This window comes from Varroa destructor, unplaced genomic scaffold (assembly GCF_002443255.2).
Source record: "Varroa destructor unplaced genomic scaffold, Vdes_3.0 BEIS01000002.1, whole genome shotgun sequence".
NCBI lineage: Eukaryota > Metazoa > Arthropoda > Arachnida > Mesostigmata > Varroidae > Varroa > Varroa destructor.
In genome coordinates this window covers 18,610,426-18,635,491 of record NW_019211455.1, presented here as the reverse complement: position 1 = coordinate 18,635,491, position 25,066 = coordinate 18,610,426, and the positions used below count along the sequence as shown (strand labels likewise).

General features: G+C 40.3%; 2 protein-coding genes across 13 annotated transcripts; one reads left to right on the top strand and one right to left on the bottom strand.

Annotated features, from left to right (window-relative positions):
- Positions 1–256: 256 nt before the first annotated feature.
- Positions 257–13,457, bottom strand: LOC111245355 (uncharacterized). 7 transcript variants are annotated; one of them, XM_022793606.2, is made up of 9 exons: positions 13,075–13,358; positions 12,597–12,904; positions 10,398–10,587; positions 9,419–9,567; positions 6,458–6,827; positions 5,981–6,292; positions 4,520–5,627; positions 3,509–4,103; positions 257–3,078 (listed from the first exon to the last, which is right to left on the bottom strand). In XM_022793606.2, the coding sequence occupies exons 3-9, from the start codon at positions 10,579–10,581 to the stop codon at positions 2,950–2,952; spliced, it is 2,847 nt and encodes a 948-aa protein (XP_022649341.1). In that variant the 5' UTR covers positions 10,582–10,587; positions 12,597–12,904; positions 13,075–13,358; the 3' UTR covers positions 257–2,949. The 7 variants fall into 7 exon arrangements, with proteins under 7 accessions (XP_022649341.1, XP_086836029.1, XP_022649343.1 ...); XM_086979903.1 differs by lacking the exons at positions 12,597–12,904; positions 13,075–13,358 and adding an exon at positions 13,365–13,457; XM_022793608.2 differs by lacking the exon at positions 12,597–12,904.
- Positions 13,458–16,632: 3,175 nt separating this feature from the next.
- LOC111245325 (uncharacterized) lies at positions 16,633–24,788 on the top strand. 6 transcript variants are annotated; one of them, XM_022793548.2, is made up of 9 exons: positions 16,633–16,954; positions 18,837–18,965; positions 19,152–19,353; positions 19,721–19,881; positions 20,160–20,544; positions 20,817–21,125; positions 21,430–22,075; positions 22,419–22,812; positions 23,121–24,788. In XM_022793548.2, exons 3-9 carry the CDS (start codon positions 19,170–19,172, stop codon positions 23,250–23,252), a joined length of 2,211 nt encoding a protein of 736 aa, XP_022649283.1. In that variant the 5' UTR covers positions 16,633–16,954; positions 18,837–18,965; positions 19,152–19,169; the 3' UTR covers positions 23,253–24,788. The 6 variants fall into 6 exon arrangements, with proteins under 6 accessions (XP_022649283.1, XP_086836032.1, XP_086836033.1 ...); XM_086979906.1 differs by having other exon boundaries at positions 18,756–18,965; XM_022793547.2 differs by lacking the exon at positions 16,633–16,954 and adding an exon at positions 16,966–17,502.
- The last annotated feature ends 278 nt before the right edge of the window (positions 24,789–25,066 follow it).

The window sequence follows — 25,066 nt, the reverse complement described above, 5'->3', positions numbered from 1 at the left end:
GCTACTTTGGTTTATGGTTCCACCTGTGTTTCAAGGGTCGCGCAACGATTGACTTTCTTAGACCGCTTTGAATTGAACTCGAAAGCGTTCAAATTAAAAGACGTTTCGCTTGGAACAGCAATATGCTATATCAAAAATACGCAAGGGCAATAGGTGAGGAGAGACGTCTAATTTGTCATTGCGTCTCTTACTGTCCTGTTTACAATCGTTCGATTTTGGATTTATTAGAGCTAACATTTGAGAAACAAGATCCAGCTTTGATCCAGAAAATGACACGAACACTTTATTTTTACTGATTTATATTATCGTCGTTATTACCGCTACAACTATTATTTTTAACTGATAGCATTATATTACCTATAATAATTCGTATTATCATATTTACTATTTTTTATTTGTTTCGTTTACAACAACGTGCACGTCCGCGAAAGCGTGTTCATTTAAATGAAGCTGCTATTCGCGATAAAGGTCGTTATCGATACGAACAAGTGCAGCTTTCTATTATGTTTTTTTATCGGTTCAGAGCATTTGTTTTCTTAGCACTGGCGTGAAGTTCACCACATTATATTCACTGCCGCTCTTGAAGCTCCGCATCAGATATGGCCAACTTTAAAAATTACCAGATCGACACGATGACCCGCTAAATTCGAGCGCGATTCAGGTTGTTTGCGTTTGCATTCTGCGTTCTGTAGCTAATAATTGTGATCATTCCCGTTAGAGCGTTCTATTTTCTATAGTGTTTTTAGGTACAAATCGCATATTGTACCATTACGAAATAAATACATCTTTCATCTCCTTGTTGGCTCTCGGGTGTCACTTTATTGACGCTCGACGCTGGTGATCGATCACCTTAATGACAGAATTATAATACGATACTTATAATAAAATATTAATAATTTCATTACCGCCTTATTTAGCGTATCAGTTTAACTAATTTCTCCCGTGACAGTGTTCGCATAAACGAATTCATCTTTTTTTTTCATCATATAGTTTATATATCATTATATAGATCAGCTTATTTGCGATATGTACAACCTCAACAGTGATACAATACACGTAGAGAATACAGTTCACCTCTACTATGCACTACAATGATCAATGATCACCGTTTGGCGTCCACTTCTACATTCGTCTATCGACAAACTATTTTAATCGTTATCGCATCGATTTTCCACCGGTGGGATCGTTATACCTAGGGCAGAACTGATTGATCGTGTTTTCGAATAGAGCATCGAACGGTTTACGTCCTTAACTCAACATCCATATCGTCTATATATATTTATAGCAAAAAAGCTGCACTTAATATGAGAATCGACTGGATACGTTAGAGCAAAGTGGAGAACAAACATGTTCTTTACAATCTTCTCCATTTTATTCTATGAAAACATATTTGCTTTACATCGCGAGGGTTATTGTCGATAAATTTTTACCTCTCATTTCTCTAGCCTCCTACTGTAACTTCAAATTCGAATTTTCTGTCATCACGATACTTATATGAGTGTGCGCAACGTTCACGTTTTCTACATAACTGCCGACCGTAAATACAACGAAGGCAACGCGTAAAAAGACGTAAGGCAATAAGTAACTTAATACGAAGAGCAAAAGCTGCATGACGAAACAGAGGTTTGCGAACGTGCATTTTAATCCACTGGTGACTAATTGATAATCATCAGTGTTCGACGGTAACTACGGCTCTGTCAACATGTACAATTTATAGCTCCATCTATAGTCTACATATGTACTAACATAATATGAAATCGCTCCGGGAGTGTGTTTCGCGTCGGCGTTCGCATTTTTACACTCTCAAAAAACACCGTGGAACATTTCTCTTCGCATGAAATAAATATTCAGGTATTGACATTATTACCACCAGTTATTTTAGCGATCTTCAGTCTTTTCGCAGTGTGTATCCAACGGTACGTTATGTGCTATGTTCGTAGTGTTACAGACGTCCTCATAATCGTTCTACCTCGTTTTTATGTTGCCTGTGAATATAACGTAGCCATTGCTGAAGCCATTGCGTAGGAAGAATTCAATTGCAGTGGAAATTCGCATATTCCGGTAATAGCTTATTCTCTTGCTCTTTCCTTGTGCCGATCTCTTTATTTCGCTCACTGAGAGGACATTTCCCATACAACTCTCCCAGCTTCGGCTTGAAATGGAGCTTTTCCTTAATCGTCCATCTAAGTACTACTCTCTGTTATTTAACCCTAAGTGCTCTGTGTTCTTGTTAGGTGTATTGGTAGAATCATCTTCTAATGACTTTTCAGGTATTAGAGAGTAGCGTTTCCTAGTGAAACGTGGAAAGGAAATAATATGCCTAGGCCATTTAGACTTTTCACGTCCGGAGTCAAAATATATTATATAGACGAATCAAAATGCCATGCTCTAGCGTAACTGGGGATATACAATGTACAGAATGTTTAATACTCAGCGCCATTCATAATAATAACTTATCGGTAAAACAAAGGTAGAACCTTGTTGTTCACATTGCGTTTCTTATTCTGTATGGAAATGCACATGAAACGTGCGACCAAGCGTCAGGCCAAACATTCCTGTTTCGGTGGCGTTAACCAAAAAATTTACATAATCTTCGTCAATTTCGTTCTACCGACTCCATTGCACTGATCCGCATGCAGCAGACGTATGACGTCCTGTCTAATGGTTGCTTGTTTTTTCTTTCTAGTGGTCCGGAAAAGCGCAGGATAGAAGGGGCAATGCCGTGACGCAACAAAACAAAGCCACTCAGCTATTAGAATTGTTCATGTGTGCATATAAGGACCTTAAGCGGCTGGCTGCTGCATAGCTTCTATTCACAAAATTCACGAACAACGGCCTGTACGGCAATGTTCGTCGACACAATTAGGTCGGAGGCCTAAGGCTAACTGGAGTGCAATGGTCGACTGACAAAGAGAAATCTTCCTTGCATCTCACTATGCAATCCTACCCTCAGGGAGCAACTACTTCCTGTAAATTGCTGATATGTCGGAAGATCTTAACCGCAGGTCCAAGCTTCAAGCCGAGTGTACTGAGAACGTCGGCTCGCTTAAGCAGTAGCAAAGAAGCTCCATCAATTTCCTGCAATGTCAATTAGATCATTCGTTAGCCGTCTATAATCGGTAGGCATTCCGTCTTGCCTGGAGCAATGCTTGATCGAAGTACCGGACGTAAAGCTTGAAATATTTAGACATTTCCTGGTTCTACCACTACTAACAGAAAGTTATCTAAAAGAAGGAAAATGGTTATTACAGCATAAAGGTTAAATGCAGTGATGATTAAAGCGATACCAAATACAATTTTTGACAAAAAATAAACGGTCTAATAGTCTACACGGACAATCGTAGACCGTGATGGCAGACAAATCAAAACATGCCCTTTCACATTCGACATCTCTTGAAGTCCTAATTTATATCGAACAAAACTAAATCAACTTGTTTGATGAAATAGACTTGAAAAAGACAAAGGTACTAATACTTAAGAAGCATATGCTAATTCGTAAAGGACATACCTGCTCGACAAAAACTTTTGATTCTTTTTCATAGCCCATCTTTGCAAGGAACTGAGCTACCTGGTCGGCACTCCAGTCGGATACGTTGGGATAGTGCACCGCATATTGCGACAGCTTGGCTGTTCTAACGACCGGTGCCCCGGAGCTCAGAACCTTAGGCTCTGGGGTTTGTGATGATGTCACCATCGGATGCGGCAAAGCTAATGGGGCTGAATGCGTAGCCGTTGGCACCGCTGGAGGGGCAGCTGCCAGACTGACTGGCACAATCTGAATCTGCGAAAGGCTTGCTGCCAGTGGGAGGTTATCACTTTGACGACCGGTTGAAGTGAGAAGTGAATTCGCACCACCAGACAATAATGTGTTATCTTCACCTGGTTTTTTTGGAATTGACGTAATTACAATAGGTGCCAGGCTTGAAGCTGAGACAGGACTCATCATTGAGCCAACGGGAGCAGGTATAACATGATGAATACTACTGGTTGATGTGGCGGTTAACGTTGTGGGAGTCGAACAAGCTAAGGACGTTAAGGTAGGACCCTCTAAGGAAGAAGTGGACACGCTCAGTTGTTTTGGTATATGGAAAGTGACTTCACATCTGAAATGCACATTAAAAGAAACAAAGCGATAATGACTATAATCGAGTCGCAAGATGGGTGTGACTTGCAATCGGGTTCCGTTTATGGGAGCCTAAGTTATTATTAGATGAAATTGCATGAGTCGTGGATAATAATAAATACTTTGTTGTACAGTGATCTCAGAAAAAAAAACACTTGAAGAAACCCGAACTTGAGGATCGTACTTTACGCACTGATAGCCTTTTAGCATATCATTTTTAATACCCTAAAAGCACAAATCCTTTACCACTATGGAAAAGTTTTTACTGTAACATAAAAAGGATGGCTACCATAATTTATCTATACATATTTGTATCCACAATTCCCAACGTATAACATAAGCATGTATTTATTGCCCAGAGAGCATCGTCAAAGTAAAACGATCCTTAAAACATACCTCGGCAGGGTAGGAATTGCCGGAAGTTTGGTGTTCGGCGGAGTTTTGCCAGCAATAAATACGAGTTGCCTTCCTTGCTCTTCCACCTTTATCTTGTTAGTTTGTTCCTGGGTTGCTTGATCTGGCTTATCTAGTTTCGATTCGTCTGTCTTACCACCGCCACTATTGCTGATTGCCAGTGGAGCTGTGATCTCCAAAAGTTTCTTACGAAGCTCTGAGGATTTTCGATTCTCAGTTGCCGTCGCTCCTGTTTGGCCGTTCGGCGTTGATTCCTCTTTTGTGTTGGCTGTAACAGTTTTACCAATACTTGAGCCGTTCGTGTTACAATTATTACTATTGTTATTATGAGTGCTCTTGAATGCTGTTTTGTTACCACTATTTACAGCAGTTGCTGATACATTGCCGCTGAGCAGGCTGTTGCTTCCAGTCTTGCCAGTTCCACCAACGCTGCCCTTAGTGGTTGTTGAGGTTGTACTCTTCTTAGTTGATACAGACCCAGTCGTTGGAGCTGGCGTCGTGACGATCCCTATACCAGTGACGACTCCGTTAGTTGTTGCAGAACCATTTTTGCTAGCACCATTGCTAGTGCCCAAATTTGAGCTTGTGCTTAGTGTTCCCCCGGCCTTATTATCAGGTTGCTTTTGAACAGACGCTTTCTCCGCAACACTCGGCGACCGTTTCGATCGAATCATAGAGACGGATGTTTTCAACGCAGTGCCGGTAACCGAAGTGTCAGCTTCATGAGTTGGTCTAGCACTTGCACTACTTCCGTTACTATGTGGTGCTAGGCTACCGTTCGATCCGACATGTGACACAGAAGTACTAAGTGTTGCCATTGCCGCGGCAGCCGCTTGCGTGTCCAGAGACGTATGGCCGTTGCGAAGTGACGAGTTCTCGTTGATATTCGCAGTTGTGGCAGTTGCGTCGGCGCCAGTCGGTGACTGGTTGCTGGTCGGCGTGGCGTGACCCCGATCGGAATCCGTCCCTGACCCTCCCTGCTGATCCAAAGAGTCCTTGTCCGACAAAACAGACGTCCGCTCCGAGTGTTTTTCGGGCAGCAGCGGTCTCTGCTGCGCAACCATCAGCATAGCAGCAGCAGCCGCATTCGCTGTAAGATAATAATGGCAATATTGTAAACATATAAGAGTTATTTACGAAGGAAAACTGGGTAATGATGAACTGGTAATGCCCTCAGAACGTAGCTTAGTTAAGCTTAATAGATATTTGTGCTTACTGAGGCGAAGGGGAAGAGAAACGTATGAAACTCCTGATTTGTCAGCTATATCTTAAAGGTTGCCTGGGTACTCAACAGACAACTCTTTTGTTATCTCTGTTGGGATGTAAATCTCTAAACATATATTACTGCTGCTTTATGATTAATTTAATATGAAAAGATGCTTTTTTTTTTTTACAGTAAACGGTAAATGATCCGGTCTTCACGACTTAAATAGCAAGACTTACCTTTAAGTTTTTCCTTTTTGTTAGCCTCATAGCTACACTTGCGGCACATCCACGGCTGACCCTTGGGCTTAGCAGGAAGCGCTGGCCTAAGGCAGCCAAGATGAAATACCGAATAACATTGACAACAATGGATCATATCTCCGCCTTCCATAATCGATGCGAGCGACAGCGTATTTTGCCCCCGGTCTCGTTCCGATACCTCCAATGCGTAGTGGCAAAGCTTGCACGGCTTGCATCGAAGACAATAGAACTGCTTGTTTGCGGATATTTTCGCCACCGACCGCTCCGTCAACTGGAGGCATCGGGCGTGCACTGCAAATTTGATACATAGACATAAATGAAGGAATACAAAGTGGATTTAAAGTAGTCGTTAGCATCCATTTTATGAGGCAGTAAATCGCCTATGATTTTCTTTTAAAAAATGTTTCAGATCAAATTGTACACAGTCGATCTTGCCAGAGCTTACTCTTCACTTACCATGGACTTTGCAGGCAGAGCACGCGAGAAAATTCCCACTAACGTCCTTTGACCTGCAAACGGCACATGTGCTCAGCTGTACCTTACACTCGAGGTGCAATATATCTGTCTGCCAATCGGGCCCATGAGTCTTCTTAATGCGTTTACGGTTGCTTACTCGTGCAGCCGCCAGAGGAAGAGATGAGGACTTTGACTTCATTGACAACTTCAGTCGGTCCGAATCCTTCGTATCTGTGGGGCGCGGCCGTTTTCGGCCCATTCCAGAGCGTTCTTGAATGGAATCCGAGTCTGAACTCAGCACTGACTGTGATCGATCCTGCAGCACGTCGTCAAGAGCTGTAGGTGTTACCATAGTATCCTGGCTCATATCCTGCAGATATTAACGACAAGTTATGAGTAGCTGTGGAGGTTTTCTAATTTGGACATCCGGAAAATACCGCACAAATTAGAATTCGACTTTGGATAATAGCACTTTATAGCGTCAATCAAAATAGAGTTAAGAAATCTAAATCGCACGTTTTAGAGCACTGCAAAACTTCCAGACGGACAATTTGTATAGACCTTACGGTCATCAATATAGATTGGCAGTACTAGAACTAATCTATCGAACTAGATTCAGCAGACTTCTTCATTCTACTATTTTATTTCTCGTCTAACTAGATCATTATTGCAAAGCATCTTCAAGTGTCCTCAAAAACAAATTTTAGGTTCAACTTAGGTGGGAAGCAGCAAAAACCAAGCTTCTTAGTCGGGATGCCGCCGACTTCGTCGTCAAGGGCAGCAACGACATGATGAAAGCCAGGCAAAACAAGCTATGTTGGGTTTTATTGTGATCGTTGGCCTTTAAGGGTAGGTTTCAGTACGTCATCACTTGGACTACAAAGACGGAAAACTAAAACGACTACGGATATTCTCGCCGTTGCGATTCTGGTAGAATGGGTCCTTTGGCGTTGACTGAACTGTTAGCATCCTTAATACTTCATTCACCGTGTACGTCATAACACGTTAATCAACATATCCAAAACCAAAGCGAAGAACCGACTAACAAATGCCCATAATGCCCAGCTACAGAAAACAGTCGAATGTGATAAAACATTAATATAAGCCATGGTACTATGCATTAGTTAAGCCGTACGCTTTACTTATTTACATTCTGGATCGCTGAACACTATACGCAATGGACATGGTTACAGCCACAACTTTTATCAATCGATGACTCGAAAAGTAACTTGCCTCGAAACCTTCATATTGCTGGTATTTTTAGATGAATAAAACTTTTGAGTTCGAATTTGACGTTCGAAATTGTACGTGCTGGCATAGACGAAACGAAACTCTAGCGCTTTTCTTAACTTTCGGCTTCGAACTGTCTCCAAAAATAAAGAGACTCTCTCGAATTTAATACACGCGCCAGATATTTTAACAACACTCATCACTAAGAATAAGAACTTGCTTTCTGTTTCTATTTTCAAACATCGTTATTACTTAGCAGAAGCGAATTACTTGCAGTGTCCGTGTAACCGCCCCGTGACGGTGCAGTGACAACTCGTTCGCCTACTAAACTTAGAGCGTTGGTATAAGATGCACGAGCAATTCGTTTTGGATACCTCGAAATTGACAAAAACTGCATGTCAATGCGAAAAAATTGGAGACGCCATTCAGAATTTTACACATTACCCATACATTTATAACGGGCTATCAAAAAGTACTGATCGTTTTTAAGCCAAAATCAAATCAAAGATATTCGAATCATATTACTGATTGAATATGCGCCATTTTGACCCATAGCCTTGCCCACTCAAACTTTCTCCATTTCTACCGGGTAGTTAAAGATGCTTATAGTTTGGCATTAGCATACTGGAAGAGAACGCTTTTTTTGCTCACTAGTTTCGGTCGATTTTTTTCAATACCTTGTTGAGATCTTCTTGGTCGTTGACTGTAGAGGACCAAATTAATTCTCTTGCCAGGCGACAGCCGTTCATAATACGCGAGTCTTTTCAATTTCCACTAAACACATAACATCATTTTCATTAACATCAGCCTGAACTTTGCCACAGATTGTGAAACTGGCTTCTTTTATCCTTTTTTATTTTGTTATTATTCTTATTTGCACATCTTCGTCGTATATAATCTAATTTATATCATGCGTGACCAATCGCTTCTTGTAAATAGCTCCCAGTGTTTATATTTACTTTTTTAAATACTTTGAGTATATATATTTTTGTAACCAGTTTTCTTCAGATGGTCTAAAACTGTTTGGTGGTGTGTATTCAGCTTCTTGGCGATAGCATATCTACTACTATTGGCTACTAACTGTCTCGACAACTTTGTCGACTTTTCCATAAGTAGTCGACCACTATGAGTAGTACCTTTCATGTCAAAACTTTTAAAACGAAAGCGACAAAACCATCTTTAGGCGGTTTTTCCTATAATACATTTTGACCAGAGACAGCACATGTCTTCTGTGATCCCAGGCAGCATCTGCCTTTATTCTAATAGGAAATGTTACTTATTTGCAAGACGTTCTACTAGAGTCTGCCAACAATCTCTAATACTGCCGGACCATAGCTTTTAAATGTTGCTCATGTTGCTCATTAAAGCAGCTCATGTTGCTGGATACTTTAGAGTCACCTAGCTAAAAAAATATCTACGTTTTTCTTCGAAATAGTAATATAAAACATTTTCTTTCGTGTTTTGACAAAAAATCAAGAGCTTAAGGTAATACAATAGCCATAGAGATATAATAATATAGAAAAAGACGCCTCGAACGAAAAAGGAAAATAGAACGTTTTCAACGTATTTATCGTACCTGGCGCGCATTGCTTAGACGTATCAAAACATCTCACGAGTCGGTTAAGTCTAAATACCTAGTATTTATACTACGCAGACATGCTGTTCTTTACATTACAATACATATGCATTTGAGGAAAACTTAATATCGTCTGGAAAACATAAGGTAATTACCTCGTCTGCTAGCGGCCTGCCAAAAGCTTCGCTTTTACCGTCTGTGTCTTCCTCGGTGTCAGAGCTGAAGGATCCGTTCTGATTGACTTGTTTTTCATCAACCTCGCAACCGCTGTTTTTGAACGCTGTTTGACGATAGCTCGTATGTCCTGCATGGTCGGCACGTAATTTTAAAAATATGTAAACACAATAATTAAAAACAAAGCTGATGACAGGAATAAGTAGCCATACGGAATTAATTTCCATTGTATCCTAATCAGAGAAGGTCAATACACGTGATCGGAAAAAATGTTCATACTAAACTGCTATCTTTCCAACTGTTTTTTTTTTCTAAGGGTCAGCTAACATCCAGCTCGTGATAGTTTTCTTTGAATATATTCATTCTATACCGTAATGTCTATTTAGGAAAATCTGATAACGTGTTTACTCGATTAAAGCTTACGGTTCACTTGCTTACTAGAAAAAAAAAAATGGGGCGATATAGGTACGCACAGCAGCATGTTCCCTGACCAAATCGATACTCTTTGTTGCCTTAGCCAGTCACACCGTGGCTTACTTAAAGTATGACCCTTTTGGATTTAGTCACCCTACACGTTAGCCAGCGCAAATCGGTAGAAATCAATTAATAATAAGAATACTGATAACAATAAATAATCAACAACTTTAAGTACCAATCAGGCTCTCAAAGTATTGCGTGCTTGTAAAATAAGAAAGCTATGTTCTCGCCACTCGTTAATAAGCGTCAGCAATTAAGGTCGAAGGGTAACTAACATTATCATGATACATCTACTTTCATTCAGTAGAAAGTGATTGATGTATTACATCAATTAATAACAGTGGTAGCAGTTAATATATTTGATATCAACAGATAGATAAATTTAAACAGATGGAAATTTATTAAAATAATGTCAATAAATTGCAATAATTATTTCAAATCAAATCAAACAGCAGTGGGACGTATTAAAGTCTAAGGACTCACCTTTATAATAAACGCGATAAAGTTTGTTGTGTTTCTCTAAATGGTTAAGAGCGTTTTCGAGGACGTTCTTCGAGATCGTGGGCTTCTTCTTATTCAGTACGCCGAGGATGTTGTCTACATCTGGCCGATTCTTACGACCACGCAGGCGAACGATAGCCTCGTTGATGACATCCCAATACTCCATGGTGCCCTGTGTAACGTGCATATACATAAAAAAGAACAAAAAAATTTATGCTATGCAAGTCATAGTCAACTCAGGAAGTCGTATCAAGACAATACAATCTCACTGAATATTTGCAAATTATAAGATTCTAGTAAGTAATGTAAGCGTTGTGAACAATCTTAGATAGGAACACGTTAATTAATTAACACGCAACTTTTTGACGCTCACTTATGAAAACCGTATAGTAGCGATTAGATATGTGTACAAAAATCGCTAGTAAGGTTTACACACCGATTTATGGTTTAATCGGCAATCATTTTAATAGGAATTCAACAGAAAAGTGAATTTAATTTTACAGGAACGTATCACGTATAGTAGCTAATTGCAGTGTCTAAGCGCAGCACACATAAGACCGAACGTAAGCGCGCCGCGCGCCTAACCGCGACACATCGCGTAATGAAAATGTGATTCCCAGCCGTTTTCAGACATACGAAAACATGTTAGACAATGCGTTCCTTAATGATTAGCATGTATGATAAGGTACATCAACAAACTTCAAGTTCTCCTTGTTGAAATGGCAATGGACCATCTAACACAGTTTTGTACACTTTGCCACCACAAATACGTGTACACCTCCTTAATACATTGAACGAAAGCGACTGTCTGTTATCTGTTACAAATAGATTATGCTACGCACTCTTCCGTATGTATTCAAATATATTTCACCTATAGTGTGTCTATAGTATACGCTTCATGCAATAGAGACTGAACGTTTTTTGCCGACCATTTGTCCACGCAACAAGCCTTTCTTGTAATTATTGCTGCAAAGGTAGTAGCTTATTTTCTCATTAGCGTTCCATTATGCGCTGATTAAAAGCAGAATCAAAAACGAACGAACATCTGCAACAAGCCGATATTGTCCGCGCGTTAAACTGCCTGTATTGTGAAATATTTCCTAAGTGCTACCGAACACACCTGAGCGAAAAACACCTAACAAGCAATCCAAGTCATAGCAACATCGTTAAAGCCAGTAGCGACAACAGTCCGCACGCATAACTGATCCAAGTCTATGGAGGATCCAGGACACATTAGGCCATAGCAGTGGCAGTAGCATATACATGGTACAAGTAGTCCACATGGAAAACGCAGATGCACGCTGCGTGTCAGTCAGCCTGCCCTTTAGCCTGTTCTAATGCGAAACATCCACAAGTAGTACTGCAAGATTCATATATCTACCTAGAAGTTGTAGCGCGTGCCATACACAGCCATTGACGAAATTTCAGAGTGCGTTGACGGTCGCCGGTCCACACGGAAGTATATCCTTTTTTTTTTGCCTATTATTGCTTGTTACGTCGGTTAAGCGTTTGATCCAGTGGCCTTTTGCCTAACTGCCTCAATTTGCCGCCGAGCAACTTTACTGGCACTGGGTTCACTATTGGCGAATGGTGGATCGACTCTCTGGTAGCCAACATGGCTCGTCGCCGTACAGAGTAGAACAGCACTATAGTATATTTACTTATTGAAGCAATCAGACTAACCGCAGGCGCCACTTTGAGGGCGCTTCTAACTACAGAATAGCTGCGTTGCGGGCGTGTATGGAGGTCGTTCCGTGTTACGACCCGCTAACACCTTATAAGTACGGGTTGCGTACTGGTTAAAGAGACCAGTCGAGGACACGCGCTCGTCAGCCAGATAGACCGACCCGCCTGCGGGGGTGATCACACATAGTCGCCACAGGTTAGCAGCGACACAATGGCTCCAACGTAGCGCTTACAAAGACTATGGTCTTGCCCTTTTTTAACGACTGAGGAGCACTTTATGGTTCGATAGCCCCCTAGCGTTTGTTTAACGCTAAGACGGTTACGCAAAGCACGACATTGACACCGGTATAACGAACCCCCATGTGTCTTTCATCGGCGGCCGCAGCCGTAGCAGCAGCGGCCGCAGCGCACGGCTGGTCATCACAATGTTAAACGGGAGAGAGGATAACGGAGAACCGGCCCCCGGCTAATATCAGAGCTCCAACAAGCACTTACCGGGTCTTCTCGATGGACTCGGGCCCCACAGCTGATCACCACTGGCCAAGCTGCTCCCAGACGACACGTATAACAACCACCGCGTTGGTGATAAGTTCGCAAAACCGCACCGGTTAAGTTTAGCAACCAAAGCTCACACGGGCTCTTCTCACACTGCCTCACTACAATCCGCGAGAGTACAAAGGCCGCGTCACCGCGCGCGGCGAACTAGATCTAAAGGTCGCGAACTTGGTTCTCGAACTCTGCCACACGAAGAACTTGCTCAGAGAACGATGAATTTATTCGGTATCAGCTGCTTAGCTATCAGGCTAGATTAAAACAAACGCCATTGCATAGTAAGCTTTAAGAGCACAAAGTATTGTTACAGAGCCGTATCGGCCGCCTACCGTAAATCGCCGAACGCTCGCTCACGCTCAGCTGTGCTATCATATGGGTTACAACGAATTTAGCGAAACACGAAATAGCAACTGATGCTTACATTGTCATGCTGTTAAAAATTGTCACGTTGATCATGTGAGCTTGCAAAATAAGCTGCTTTGCTCACAGTTGTAATCAAACACGTCGTTGGGTTAATGCTGCTGCTGCGGAGTCCAGCTAATCGCAAGCCGTTGGATAGCGAATGGCTTGGTAGTGATATATGGCACAGTAGAAGAAACAATCGTTGGACAGTCACCGAATTCTATCAATAATCAACGATATATCAGAATACAGCTTTAGAAGAAGGGGCACGCTGCATGAAAATAGCTTTGTGAAAAAAACTGCACGCACCAATGCTGGGAGAGAGAAACATGAGCACTGTACAGCAAAGAGTGGTGTCGGCCTGCTGGAGGAGGTCGTATATCGCATTGGTGGTAGGCGCGAAAATTTGAAGTTGTGCCGACAATCGCGCCACCAGTTTCACATGCTGGGTCTTCTAAATGAAACTGAATATTTCATCCCGGGATGGCGTTTAATGAAAATTGCATTACTGGCAGGCCGTTTTTCATCTATCACGCGAAAACTTAAAGAGGTAAAAATATGTTCGAGGTTTCATTAAGGCCTGTTTACTATCCCTAACGTGGAACACCATGCACGCTAATAACACACAATAAAGATCGCAGAAATTGCTGAATTCTAATAAGCATAACGCAATTACAATAGCGCAACAGGTATCAACGCTCAAAATATCAATTCAACACTCTGACGCGACAGAGAATGTCAGCGGCTTGTTATTAGCAGATATGGGTACGATTTTCCTAAAGGCCCTCTATGGGGCCCGTAGAACTAGGGAATGGTCGGCCGCCTTGGGAGCACTATTATTTGGCAGTATTAAACCTGTTTTAAACTTAGTTCACTATTATTAGAAGTTGTTTCAGAGTCCCATGTCTCGCTCTTTCAACCGAAGTTTGCAAGCAGTTAAAAACAAAGTTAGTTAAACTCTCAAACTCCGCTCGTCAATGTCTACTCGGCAGTATTGCATGGCGACAAGATGGCGGCCCTCATATATGACTTTTATTGAAATTCGATTACAGTCCCGCGCGCAATCCTGATGCAGCAAAAAATCTTGCAACAATGTGAGATGTTTGCGGGTTTAAATAAAATGGTCCCATTTATATTTCTGCCATTGCCAATAACGATCGTAACGTTACTCCTGTAACCGTAATGTAAGTTACTGTTGCAGCAATTCTATAAAACCACCATCGTACCAGTAAATTCGTATGTTTGTAAATTAGATATAAACTAGGAACCTAGTTGCATTTGTTGTAACGGTTTCTGGAGCTTTTGGATTAATTCTAACGAGGTATCCTTGGCACATCTAATGCTATCCTTCCAAACTGTACACTTGTAACATCTAAATATGAAACTCGCCTTTTGCATTAAACACCGCGTCAACCAAACTCCTGTCTTCTTAGGCTGGCTGCTATTAAAAACCGGAAAGCTGTTTCTTCTCTTACAATAAAATCGTGCAACGGGAATGAGAGGATAGTTATAGAGTTGTTCGTTCACTTTTCTGTGATCTCAGAAGCTGTCGAATTCTTCCTCTCAACTTTTCATCTTCGCTCTGTTGTGACTTCGTCTTTTCTTTTATGATACCCTCTAGAAAAGCTGCTGGACCTGCGTGATGCATGAGTGATAGGGCCAGAGCGTATATCATCAGGGGGTATGGTATCCACTAAACTATGTACCTAATTATAAAAATCAGAACGTAACAGATAGTTCTGAATAACGAATATGATTCTCAGTTTAACATTATTTTGGAATGTTATTAAGCAAAGATTATCTCGAACCAAGTGATAGTGTTTAAACGCAGAGAACAATCAAATACCACAGGTCAAAAGGCGGCTCTGGAATGTCATTTACTTAGAAAAAATGAGAGCAATTTATGCATTATACCTATTGACAGATACTGCGTAAATGCTTTTCCTTTCCAGGTTACTGTGCCATATATGGTGGCCAAGTACAAGTCACGAAATTAATACAAACGCCTAAAATGTTAAGCAGGCTGTTTATATATATATATGTATATACAAAACGATGAAACTCAGTTTCCTTTAAAAAAATCGTTGAAAATATCAATCAAATAAAATCTTGATACACAAGGTCAAATGTCGTTTGACAATTTGAAGGAAGGTATCCTTCCTGCTCACAACACGTTTTCTGCAAACAAGCGATTTCGCTTATGGCCTGTTACTTGCTTTGCGAAAAGCAGTAGGCAGTTAGGTGTTCAATGCGACGAATTTAACTCAATCTGTAAACTTTAGTCAGAGAAGTTACTTGACAGCCATTTACTACATATATATATATATATATATATGTATATATATATACAGTAGGTATAAGAAAATGAGAACTCTTCATTCATAAGGAAACTCTTTGCTTACTTTAGATATCGCGTAAACCAGTGTACTTTAAAAAAATAATGTGTATATCAGACATAAATGGTTATATTCTTATTGATCGACATGCGCTTTGTGATAAAGCCCGCTACTAGTGTCCACCGCACTATGCTATCACTTTTTGTTAGATATTCACAGCGCTATACACTGACAATTACCGACACGGTTCGAAGGAGATTGTCTCTGCGGCGTATTTATAAATATTTTCAAATGACAGAGTATGTCAAATACCGCAAACTCTAGTATTGCATCGATGAGCTGGATTTAGGTTGAGTAAATTTTTTTGTGTATTTTAGGTAACGGATTTCGATCGCTCGTTAGATATACATTGCCACAATATAAGAAAAGCGAGTCACATTATCGCAGAGCATAATTTGGTTTATACACTCATTTGCACAGATTTTTGACAATAGGCTAGCACGATAGCCAATTGTCTACTCTAATTGTTTGAATTACGATTTCAGAAATACTAGCCGTATACTACGTAAAAGATGATACAGTTGGCATGCCAAACTTTTTTCTTCTATGTCTTAACTTTGTAAATCGCTTCATCACTTTTACGAATTCAAATGAAGACTCAAAAACGAAATATATTCAGTAAAATCACAGTCCATTGTTCCTTAAGAGAAATAAATCTTTCGACAACTCGGTTATTGTATAGCCAAGTGAGATACATATGAAACTTCAATTAGAATAGCTACAGTCTAACGTGTTTGTGGTAACTTGTTTACAATCATGCGGAATCCGGTTGCGACCGTTCCTAATTTTGCTGTTCCATACTTTAGTTATTATATGGGGACAAAATTTCAAATTTTTACCAAAAGTAAAGATGCATTTCATACGTCGAAGCTTTTCAGGAAATCAAGGCCCGCATGTCTAAATATGTTAATAAAAAGAACGAAATTATTCGATTGAGAAAACGCTTCGACATAGCCTTACAGTAATGATTAAATATTTCACGTTTTACGTTCGATTCTGCCGAAACTGCTTCGCACGCCGGGCTACTACAAAGCGTATTTGCCCAATCTCGAATTTAGACATGTTTTGTACTCAAACGCATCCGCCTTTGGTCTGTATCAATCGGCTGGCCTAACACAGTTTATCTTCCTCCAAACAGTTCATATTTTCGCGGTTCAACGCGGAGCGATCTATGACAATCCTCTAGCAGATTCGTTGCTCATTCTTTTGGAAACCGAATCCCCAATTCTATGTAGGCTAGTTCAGCCGACGTCGTGTGCTTTCCTGTTAACTGTCACCTTCAACATGCCGTGATTAGTTTCTCACGGGCGGAATGCCAAACTGATTCAGTGCAGGCATTGGAACTCATGCAAGTCAGACGCGTGGCGATTGTTGATAATTGGCGATTCAGTGCGCCCGTGTTCGCACCCGTACACTAGACCCGTACATTCTTAAATGATGTGTTAGCTATATTTACGGAAATAGCTCCGTTGACGAAAACTCTATAAATATTTATCGTAATAGGTATGTATGCAAGGTGTTTTGCATTGATTCGATTCTCCACTTCATAAACAGCTGACTGTACCGGCTGAGAAGGACAGCTTCCACTACTGTTTGGAGTCTAATACCCGTTTAACGAAATTAGAAAGATTTTATCTGCGTTCTAAGTCCCGAATTCTTGCCGATCAACTAATGTCTCGCATACTGACTCAACCTACTTCAGTTTCTGCGTTTTTATTTGCTGCTTGTAACTTGCACACGAGAGCTAAATCGAAATATTAAAATTAGCGAACTCCCTGGACAGTGCTGAACTAGTTGAGCGCGCCCGGTGCGACGGCCTTAGTACTCGAAATTATAAACAGGCGGCGAGTGCTGGTTCTGCTATAATTGCCATAAGAATCGCCGTCTTTAGTAAACGTGTGAGTCAGTTGTACTGTGGAGCTCTCGCTGTGTGGTGGACCAAAGAGCTGTGTGTAATATAAACGTATAAAGACTTAACGATTTCAAAGAGTTAAGTGCGTGTTCATCTTTTTGTCAGCTTGAACTTCCATGTCCTCCGGGGCTTGATTAAGGTACCCAGTGCATCAATAATCATAACACTGCGGCCGTTGCCATGATGTAGTCATTGTTTTCGTCCTAATATATAATACCTTCTGTATCTTTAAGGTTAAAGCATCACTATTTCGTATAAGATTGTATATTTGTTAATAGCATAGATGATTCTGTGACTCACAGCAAACCTGTAGCTTCGCACACCTGTTAGATACACAGACATCTCTGTCAAATGGATTTGCGCGGTTTGTGTTTGTCGAAAAAGGGGCTCACTGTACCTTACCTCAATCATTTGTGAGCCAGAACAACTTTCTATGATAGTTTTAAGCTTTTTTAGGTTAGTAAAAAGTAGGTGGCATTATATGGATATTGTCAACGCCATAATTGTCTATCAATCTAGATCAGTTTATTAGTTCGGTTACTCTTGCTTTGCAAAATGCGGTAATGCATTAGAAAAATTCTTTTGCGGAAGTGTAGTGAATATTTTACGATTGCGACGTAATGTGAACTTCAATAAACTGCGAAGGTCGCTGCAAGGAACTCTTGGGACATGATAGGTCGTGGGCAATCACAGACTGTAGGGACACTATTGATACAAAACCGTTTCAGCTTTCGAAAGTTAGCGGATGTTTCATTTATTAGAAGCGGCCAGTAAGATATAGCTTCTCCAATTTTATTTCGCTAAAGCTTTTACAACTACAAGTTGTGTCTGCATCTGGGAAAATATTTAGGGATATTTACATTTCTTTTGTTGAAATCAATAGCGGGTTTATTTCGCTTGAATAATAACGATTGTTGTCGTGAGATACATTTTGCCGCAAAGCATTACTAAAACACTTTGTGATTGATACACTTTGTGCATCAACCTTTCAATCAGGTTATTGCATCACTCGCTCGACTGATACAGTCGCATGTGTTTTTGCACAGTGTAATAAGCACTACAAAGTTAGAAGAACATAATAATTGCAGCGCCGATTAACTTTTTCCAGAATATAATGAGTGAACAATGAGTGCGCATTTAAAATTGCCCCTTTTGTAGATCACTAGCAGCGTCTTTTACGTATGTTTATGTATAGATGGGTACGCAGATTATTACTATTCATGGCAGGTTTTTCAACATAAAAGAAAACACCTAACTGAGAAATGGATCAGAGTTTTTCACAGTGTGAGAACAGTAAAGCGACGGTTAAAGACCATCTAAGCAAATTCATTGCTGCTTGCCAACTAGCAGTATTCCGATAATCCACGCGTGTTGTCTTGCCGTTGCTATTAGCCACACCAACCTCAGATTATTGGGATGTACTAAGAACATGAGCTGTTCTAAGCGAGTAGGAATTACTGCAATGTCATCCAGGTTCCGGGTGTTTCGCATCACATACCGCTGCTTCAATGACATCTATTCGGAGTAGATCTCTTTATTAAGCGTGCACCGCGTTTGTTCCGCTGACTTTTATAGTTCTTAATCGGCGCAGCCACAGACAAGGTGTGTATGTGTATACATTTCAGCCTTAGTAATTTAGTCTGTGAGCATTTGAGCTTCAGTGAGTCTATGAGCATTAATGTGTGACCGTAAAAATGTCTATTTACGTAGGATTGGAATATCTTTTTCCGCCTGCCATATCATATATATTTTTTTTTAATCATCAAAAAATCGACTGCCGATTTGCAGTGTCAGCTCTTCATCATAATGGACTTTTGGAATTTAATAGATGAGGCAATAGAAAACCTTCGGGCCCGAAAATGTCGCCCGGATGTGGACAATATCTTGGGCATCCTCATTAAAAAAAAATGTCTAATTACAAAAGACGGCCTTGAACATACCCTCGAGCAGTTGGAGATCCAAAACAAAATTTACCGTTACAAATTCAAAGGTCAGTTGTCCTAGCATTATCAAAGTAATTTTTTTCAAAATTAGTTCACTAAAATAATTTATTTGCTAAACCAGTAAAGTAAGCCAGAGACGCATCAATAACTATACTTAGCATAGTCATTTAAATTTTAGCGAGTATTTAATAATAATCTATATGATTCGCGATTTTCAAAGTCTCATTCACTTCAAATTTAAAATCAGTTCTATAGGATCTTAAAAAAACAAGCGAGTTGTCCTGATTGCATCCATACACGATGAAACAAAGCAAAAAATATAAGTAGGTCTAGAAAAATACAGGTGTATTTTTTCTAATCCCATTTCGGAACATCATTTAGAAGAAGTTTAAGTGTAACGTCCGTTTGTCGCAGGGCGTATAAGCTATCGCCAGACGGCCCAAATGACTGCGCGCCATAGCGGGAAGCTCGACGAACACGGATCATGCGATAACGCCGGTTCATACAGCTCGGACACTGAGGAGGATTCTCAACCCGTCAAGAACGGATCTGGTGCAGAGTTAACCATCGGCGAGGTTCCTATTTTTACGCACCATGTATCCAACATTTCCTTATGTCCATGAAATATAATGTTCTCTAAAAATATGTTGGAATGGTTATATCGGTTGAACTGCGGAAATAATGCATGACTATTTGTATGCAATAAATTTTACAAATGATTGCTTAGATAAAGCCGGTTACGCAAGGCAAATATGTCTGAACACTGCACTATCGATGAATCTTTTTATAAGCATTCCATCATCCCCCTACCATCACTTATTAAAACCAATAATTTCCATTTCGTTTCTTGCAGGACACGTGCGGACGTACGGTTTCAGATCAAGTGACCATCGAAGATCGTCTCAAAGGTTTAACGCAACTAAGTTCGGCGGTGGGCACAAGCTCTGATTCAGATTCGCCGCAAGAGCGTCATAAATCAGAGAAAAAGAGATCAGCTGAGAAGAGCGAAATTAAGAGTTTCGAAGAGACCAAGGCACTTTCCAACTTGAAACGCAATGCATCTACAAACGACATGGCCCGAGTAAGCGGCCGTAAGCGCATAAAAAAGTCCCATGGGCCTGATTTTCAGACAGACATTTTACACATCGACTGCAAGCTACAACTCAGTACGTGCGCTATCTGTCAAAATAAAGACCATGACCGACACCTGCTGCAGTGCTCTGCCTGCAAAGTTTACGGTGAGAAATTGTTTAGCAATTTGGCTGCTGGTGATAGCATTATGACTCAACAAACCTGAATTCAACAAAAGTTGTGGAGGAAATTGGCCCCTGGTGGTCCCGTCTGTTAGTTTAAACTAGTTTTGTCATACTTTAATTGAATCAAATGTTAAATTTCATTTTAATAGAGATTGAGACAAACTCATTGCATTACTGAATTCCGTGAATACTGTGATAATGATGACTATTTTCTCTGCTCTTACTATGCTACAGTGTTCGTGTACATTTTTTAGTTCACGCTTCTTGTCTGCAGTTAACCGAGCGATCAATCCTGAAGATTTCTGCAAACAAACAGTTTTTCTGTCTTCGCTGTAAGCCATGCAAATACTGCCATATCGCCCTCGAAACAATTCAAGGTCTGAATGATTCAGCCAATTCGCTAACGAAAATCATCGAAGGAAACGACGTTGTATATTGTTCTCATTGTTACTCGGTGTTTCATCTCAACTGCATCCGGCCAGCACTAAACAGCAAACCCAAAGGAACGCCTTGGATGTGTAGAAGATGCACGTATGAGATGAACAAAAGACATCGAGCAAAAGGTTAACTTTTTATTTACACTGGAAACAACATTAACCTAGAACACAGAGAGGAGACTGCAGTTTTTATATGAACAAAAGTATATATCTATATATGAAAAACCGTGGAGGGAAATAAACGTAAAATATAGTTGGCTCTCATGTTTTGACACCATTTACTTTCAGTCGCCATTATGCCAATGAGCTATAATAATATTAGGTGTGTGTAAGTAGATTTGAGGTCCTAGTTATGTAACGAACAATTTTAATGTGGCGACCTTTGACCACTACTTGTTTTGTAATAAGTCGTTTCAATAATTTGTTACAGAAAGTATATTTCCCACAGCAGCGGAAACGGAGGCGGTTACCAACGAAATGTCATCTTCAGCTATCAAGGCCAATTTGAAGTTAGAACGGGAGAAACAGCGACGAGATTCGAAACCTCGAGATTTGAAAACCGATAGTGATGGCTCACTTTTGCAGACGAGTGACATAAACACCAGGTCAACCCAAGGTATCCGCTCAGCTCAGATCAATCGGCAAAATTGTGACACCTGCTCAAGTGCCATGGATATTCAGGATAACGTTCAAGTGCCAACAATAGATAGAACCAGTGAAAAATTTGGCATTAATGGTTGCATGGACAGTAATAATAACGATAACGGTAAATGTGAGGTCGCGTCGTCTCTGAAGACAGAGAAGTGTAGTGGCAAAAAGCAAAGCGTGGGTTTGAAAAAGGTTTTCGTTAACGATAAGGACTCTGAGTTGCGAAAGAAACTACTGGAAAGCATGCTACCATCGCCAGGCAGCATCAACAAAAAGGTGGCCGGTAGCATAGATAACAATAACAACAAAACGAGTAAGGTCGACGAGGATCAGGTTGATCGGGATGCGCCATGGCAGCAAGCTGTTTCTGAAAGCAGTGAATCGACTTGCACCATCAAAACCGAAGTTCCCCTGCCCGACTCACTTAGGTAAGCTATTAGGCCTACTAGCTTGGGAAGAAACGACGAATTTATATTCTTTAGTTTGATGTATGCTCATTTTTCTAATAATGTTTCTAAGGACACAATATATGTATAGAAATATCTGAATACTGAAGCGGACAGTGTCAATGTATTTTATAATCATAGAAAAGAAACCACTGAACATGAAGTTTTTCGTTTAATATCTCCATTGACTCATTAAACACTTCCTTTTGGTATATTGTCAGTCCAAAAGCTTAAATAATATATATGGTTGAATATTAAATCAGTTTTATTCTTTTAATCTGTAGTGCGGTTTCAATTTTTAAATTTACCGGTCACGATTTCACAGGTTCAATAACAATCTTCGGTGTGCTGATCAACCTCCTATTGTTTCTGAAAACCTACACGCCTTTACCCCAAGTATCTCACCGGTAGCTGGTAGTTCGCTTGGGAAGAGCGAAAAATCTTTCGTAAGTCTGCCAGTTTACTTTGATATCAACAGCAACGATATAGGAGATCATGCTACCTCTATGACCACACCCTTACCGTTGCGGACTGTAACTCCTTCGATTGGCTCACCTCACTCATCGATAGGATCAGACACCGACAAACCTATAAATACGGGGACTTTGGCACAATTTGCGATTGACTATCCAGACGTGTCAGCATGGAGTGCTGTAAAGGTGGCTGACTTCTTTTCTGACATAGGATATGTAAATGAAGCGAAGGTCTTCGTTGAGCAGGTATGTTTAAATTAAATATTATATTTGTGGTTAGCGATTTTAGGAAAGAGTTCCTACTCAGTTGTTCATAAAGGTAGCAAGTATATAAAACGTGTGTTTAAGGGGATGTTTTTGTGTTTTAGTTGGGTACTGGAAATACTTTGCGTATACATCCAAGTTTTCACATAAACATTATGGTTACAAGAGGCAATGTGCAATTTTGACCTTAGGAAATACGGGCTGCTATTACAGCACAAGGACATCAATGTTCTGCCAAAAAATACGCGAGTGAATAAACCTATTTAGCTAATTTTTGTTTGATGTTTTAGGAAATTGATGGAGCTTCTTTACTACTTCTCCAGCGTACCGATGTTCTGAGCATCCTCGGTTTAAAGCTGGGTCCAGCTTTGAAAATGTTTCGCCACATCCATAGTTTACAAGATGCGGCGGCTTCCTACTAGGCCACAATTAGATATCTTGTATAGGCTTATTATTCTATTCAAGTCAGTTTTTTTTAGCTGCCGTTAAGGTGCAACAGAAAAAAACAGTTACCTAAGAGCTTTATATAACTAAATATTATACGAAATGTTATAATTTTCGATGGAACAACACGAAAGTTTCCCTTACAAAATCTCTTATAGGGAAGGGCAATTATGTAAGATTACTGTAACACTTGAATTGGTATAAAGCTTGCTTGATTAAACCCAGCAAGAACATGTTTATATATAGGTAAAGATGCTTGCTATGGCAAACATTTTTACCGACAACTATACAAGAAAAGAGTTGCAATGAGTACTTGAGTGAATATTTTTGGCCGTCGTAAAACCTTAAGTGTGTGGGCGGTTTCATGCATAGTGCCACTGCCCGCTAAAATGGTGATATCTGTCGTGATTATTAGCACCTATAGAACGAGCATAAGAATCTCATTCAACACCATCTCGTTTTTGGCAGACGTTGTTGATGTGCATAGCACTCGTTCAATGATGTGCATATTTTGCTATACATCCTTCATATACATGTTTGTATGATACTGAACACATGCTATTAACTCTGAAAAAAAAATAGAAAGAAGGAGGAAATTTAGCTTCCACACATTCAGGAGTCGAAGAAAAGTTACGAGAAAGAAAGATCGTCGGCAGTACTCTTAATTACTTGGATTTAAAAATTAATTTTTACCTTTTGTTATCCTCCCTTGTCAAGAAAAACGATATGACAGAACATACAATACATGCCAAAATATAGCATGGGTTAATTACTACTACCAGCTAAGGAGTAGCTGCTTGAATATAAGACAGCTCGTCCACGGATATGCTCTGTTTGACACAGCTTATCGACTAAACCACACGGGTCACAGTGTAGGGTGATACTCTCATCAGACAAAAACGCTAAAGAAGATACGCATTTGGAGGGGTTACCGAATTGCTTTGAAGGGAAACTACTGCCTCAACCCGATGAAACCAGACGTTGGGTGATTCCGATCAAAGACGGCACGTGATGCTGCGCATCTGTTAGCGTACTCGCAAGTGAGACAACGGCTTGTTGTAACATATGTTGTATTCTTTGTGACTGACTAAAAATACCCAAACTGTGCATAGGATATTTCAAATCTACGCGAAATCACCATTATTAGGTACTTCGTGTTATGAATAGCACACGATAACTGCCATTAGCCAAATGTCATTTCCAATCAAGAGCAAATATCTACGTCTATTTGTTATAAACATAAACTGTATATTATTAGTAGAAGTAACCTTAACAGAGAGAATAAGACGACCATAAAAGGCCGTGGCGCTAGCTCCTATTGTGCGATACGAGAGAACCGTTATTATACGCGGCACATTTATTATTATTATATGATATATGAACTCGTTGGTAAACTCGCGCACGTTATGAATGAAAAAGACAAAGAATGAAGCCCGCCGACAGAATCGGTGGAAGAAAACATTTTTGTGCAATTATTGTTAATAAACTATTTTTGGAGATCATTTGCAAAAATATTTGATGCGTGTGTTTTTTGCAATTTCAAAATTTCAAAGCTCTCACAAAGTTTCATCTGGCGTCAATCTCGTGAGAATTTGGTCCTTCACATTTCAAAAATAGGATCCTTACGTTCAAGGAATAACTTCAAGCCGTAAATATTTGGAACAAACGAGATAATGCCAGACTCTCCGAACTGCTTTTTGAAGCCGATGTGGCGTAACATTTTTGTTATCCATGTGAGAATGATTTCGCCGTATTACTTCGTATACCCTGCATAGCCTAACCCCAAGCTAAT

Bases quoted from the DNA above. Each gene is read 5' to 3' on its own strand.
- LOC111245355 (XM_086979903.1), bottom strand. From the start codon at position 13,442: ATGCGATATACGACCTCCTCCAGCAGGCCGACACCACTCTTTGCTGTA. The intron at 6,293-6,457 runs GTAAGTGAAGAG...TCAAATTTGCAG, and splicing joins CTCTGCCTGCAAAGTCCATG to TGCACGCCCGATGCCTCCAG. The intron at 3,079-3,508 runs GTATGTCCTTTA...TTGACATTGCAG, and splicing joins CAAAAGTTTTTGTCGAGCAG to GAAATTGATGGAGCTTCTTT.
- LOC111245325 (XM_086979907.1), top strand. From the start codon at position 19,170: ATGGACTTTTGGAATTTAATAGATGAGGCAATAGAAAACCTTCGGGCC. The intron at 19,882-20,159 runs GTTCCTATTTTT...CGTTTCTTGCAG, and splicing joins CAGAGTTAACCATCGGCGAG to GACACGTGCGGACGTACGGT. The intron at 20,545-20,816 runs GTGAGAAATTGT...TACATTTTTTAG, and splicing joins CTCTGCCTGCAAAGTTTACG to TTCACGCTTCTTGTCTGCAG.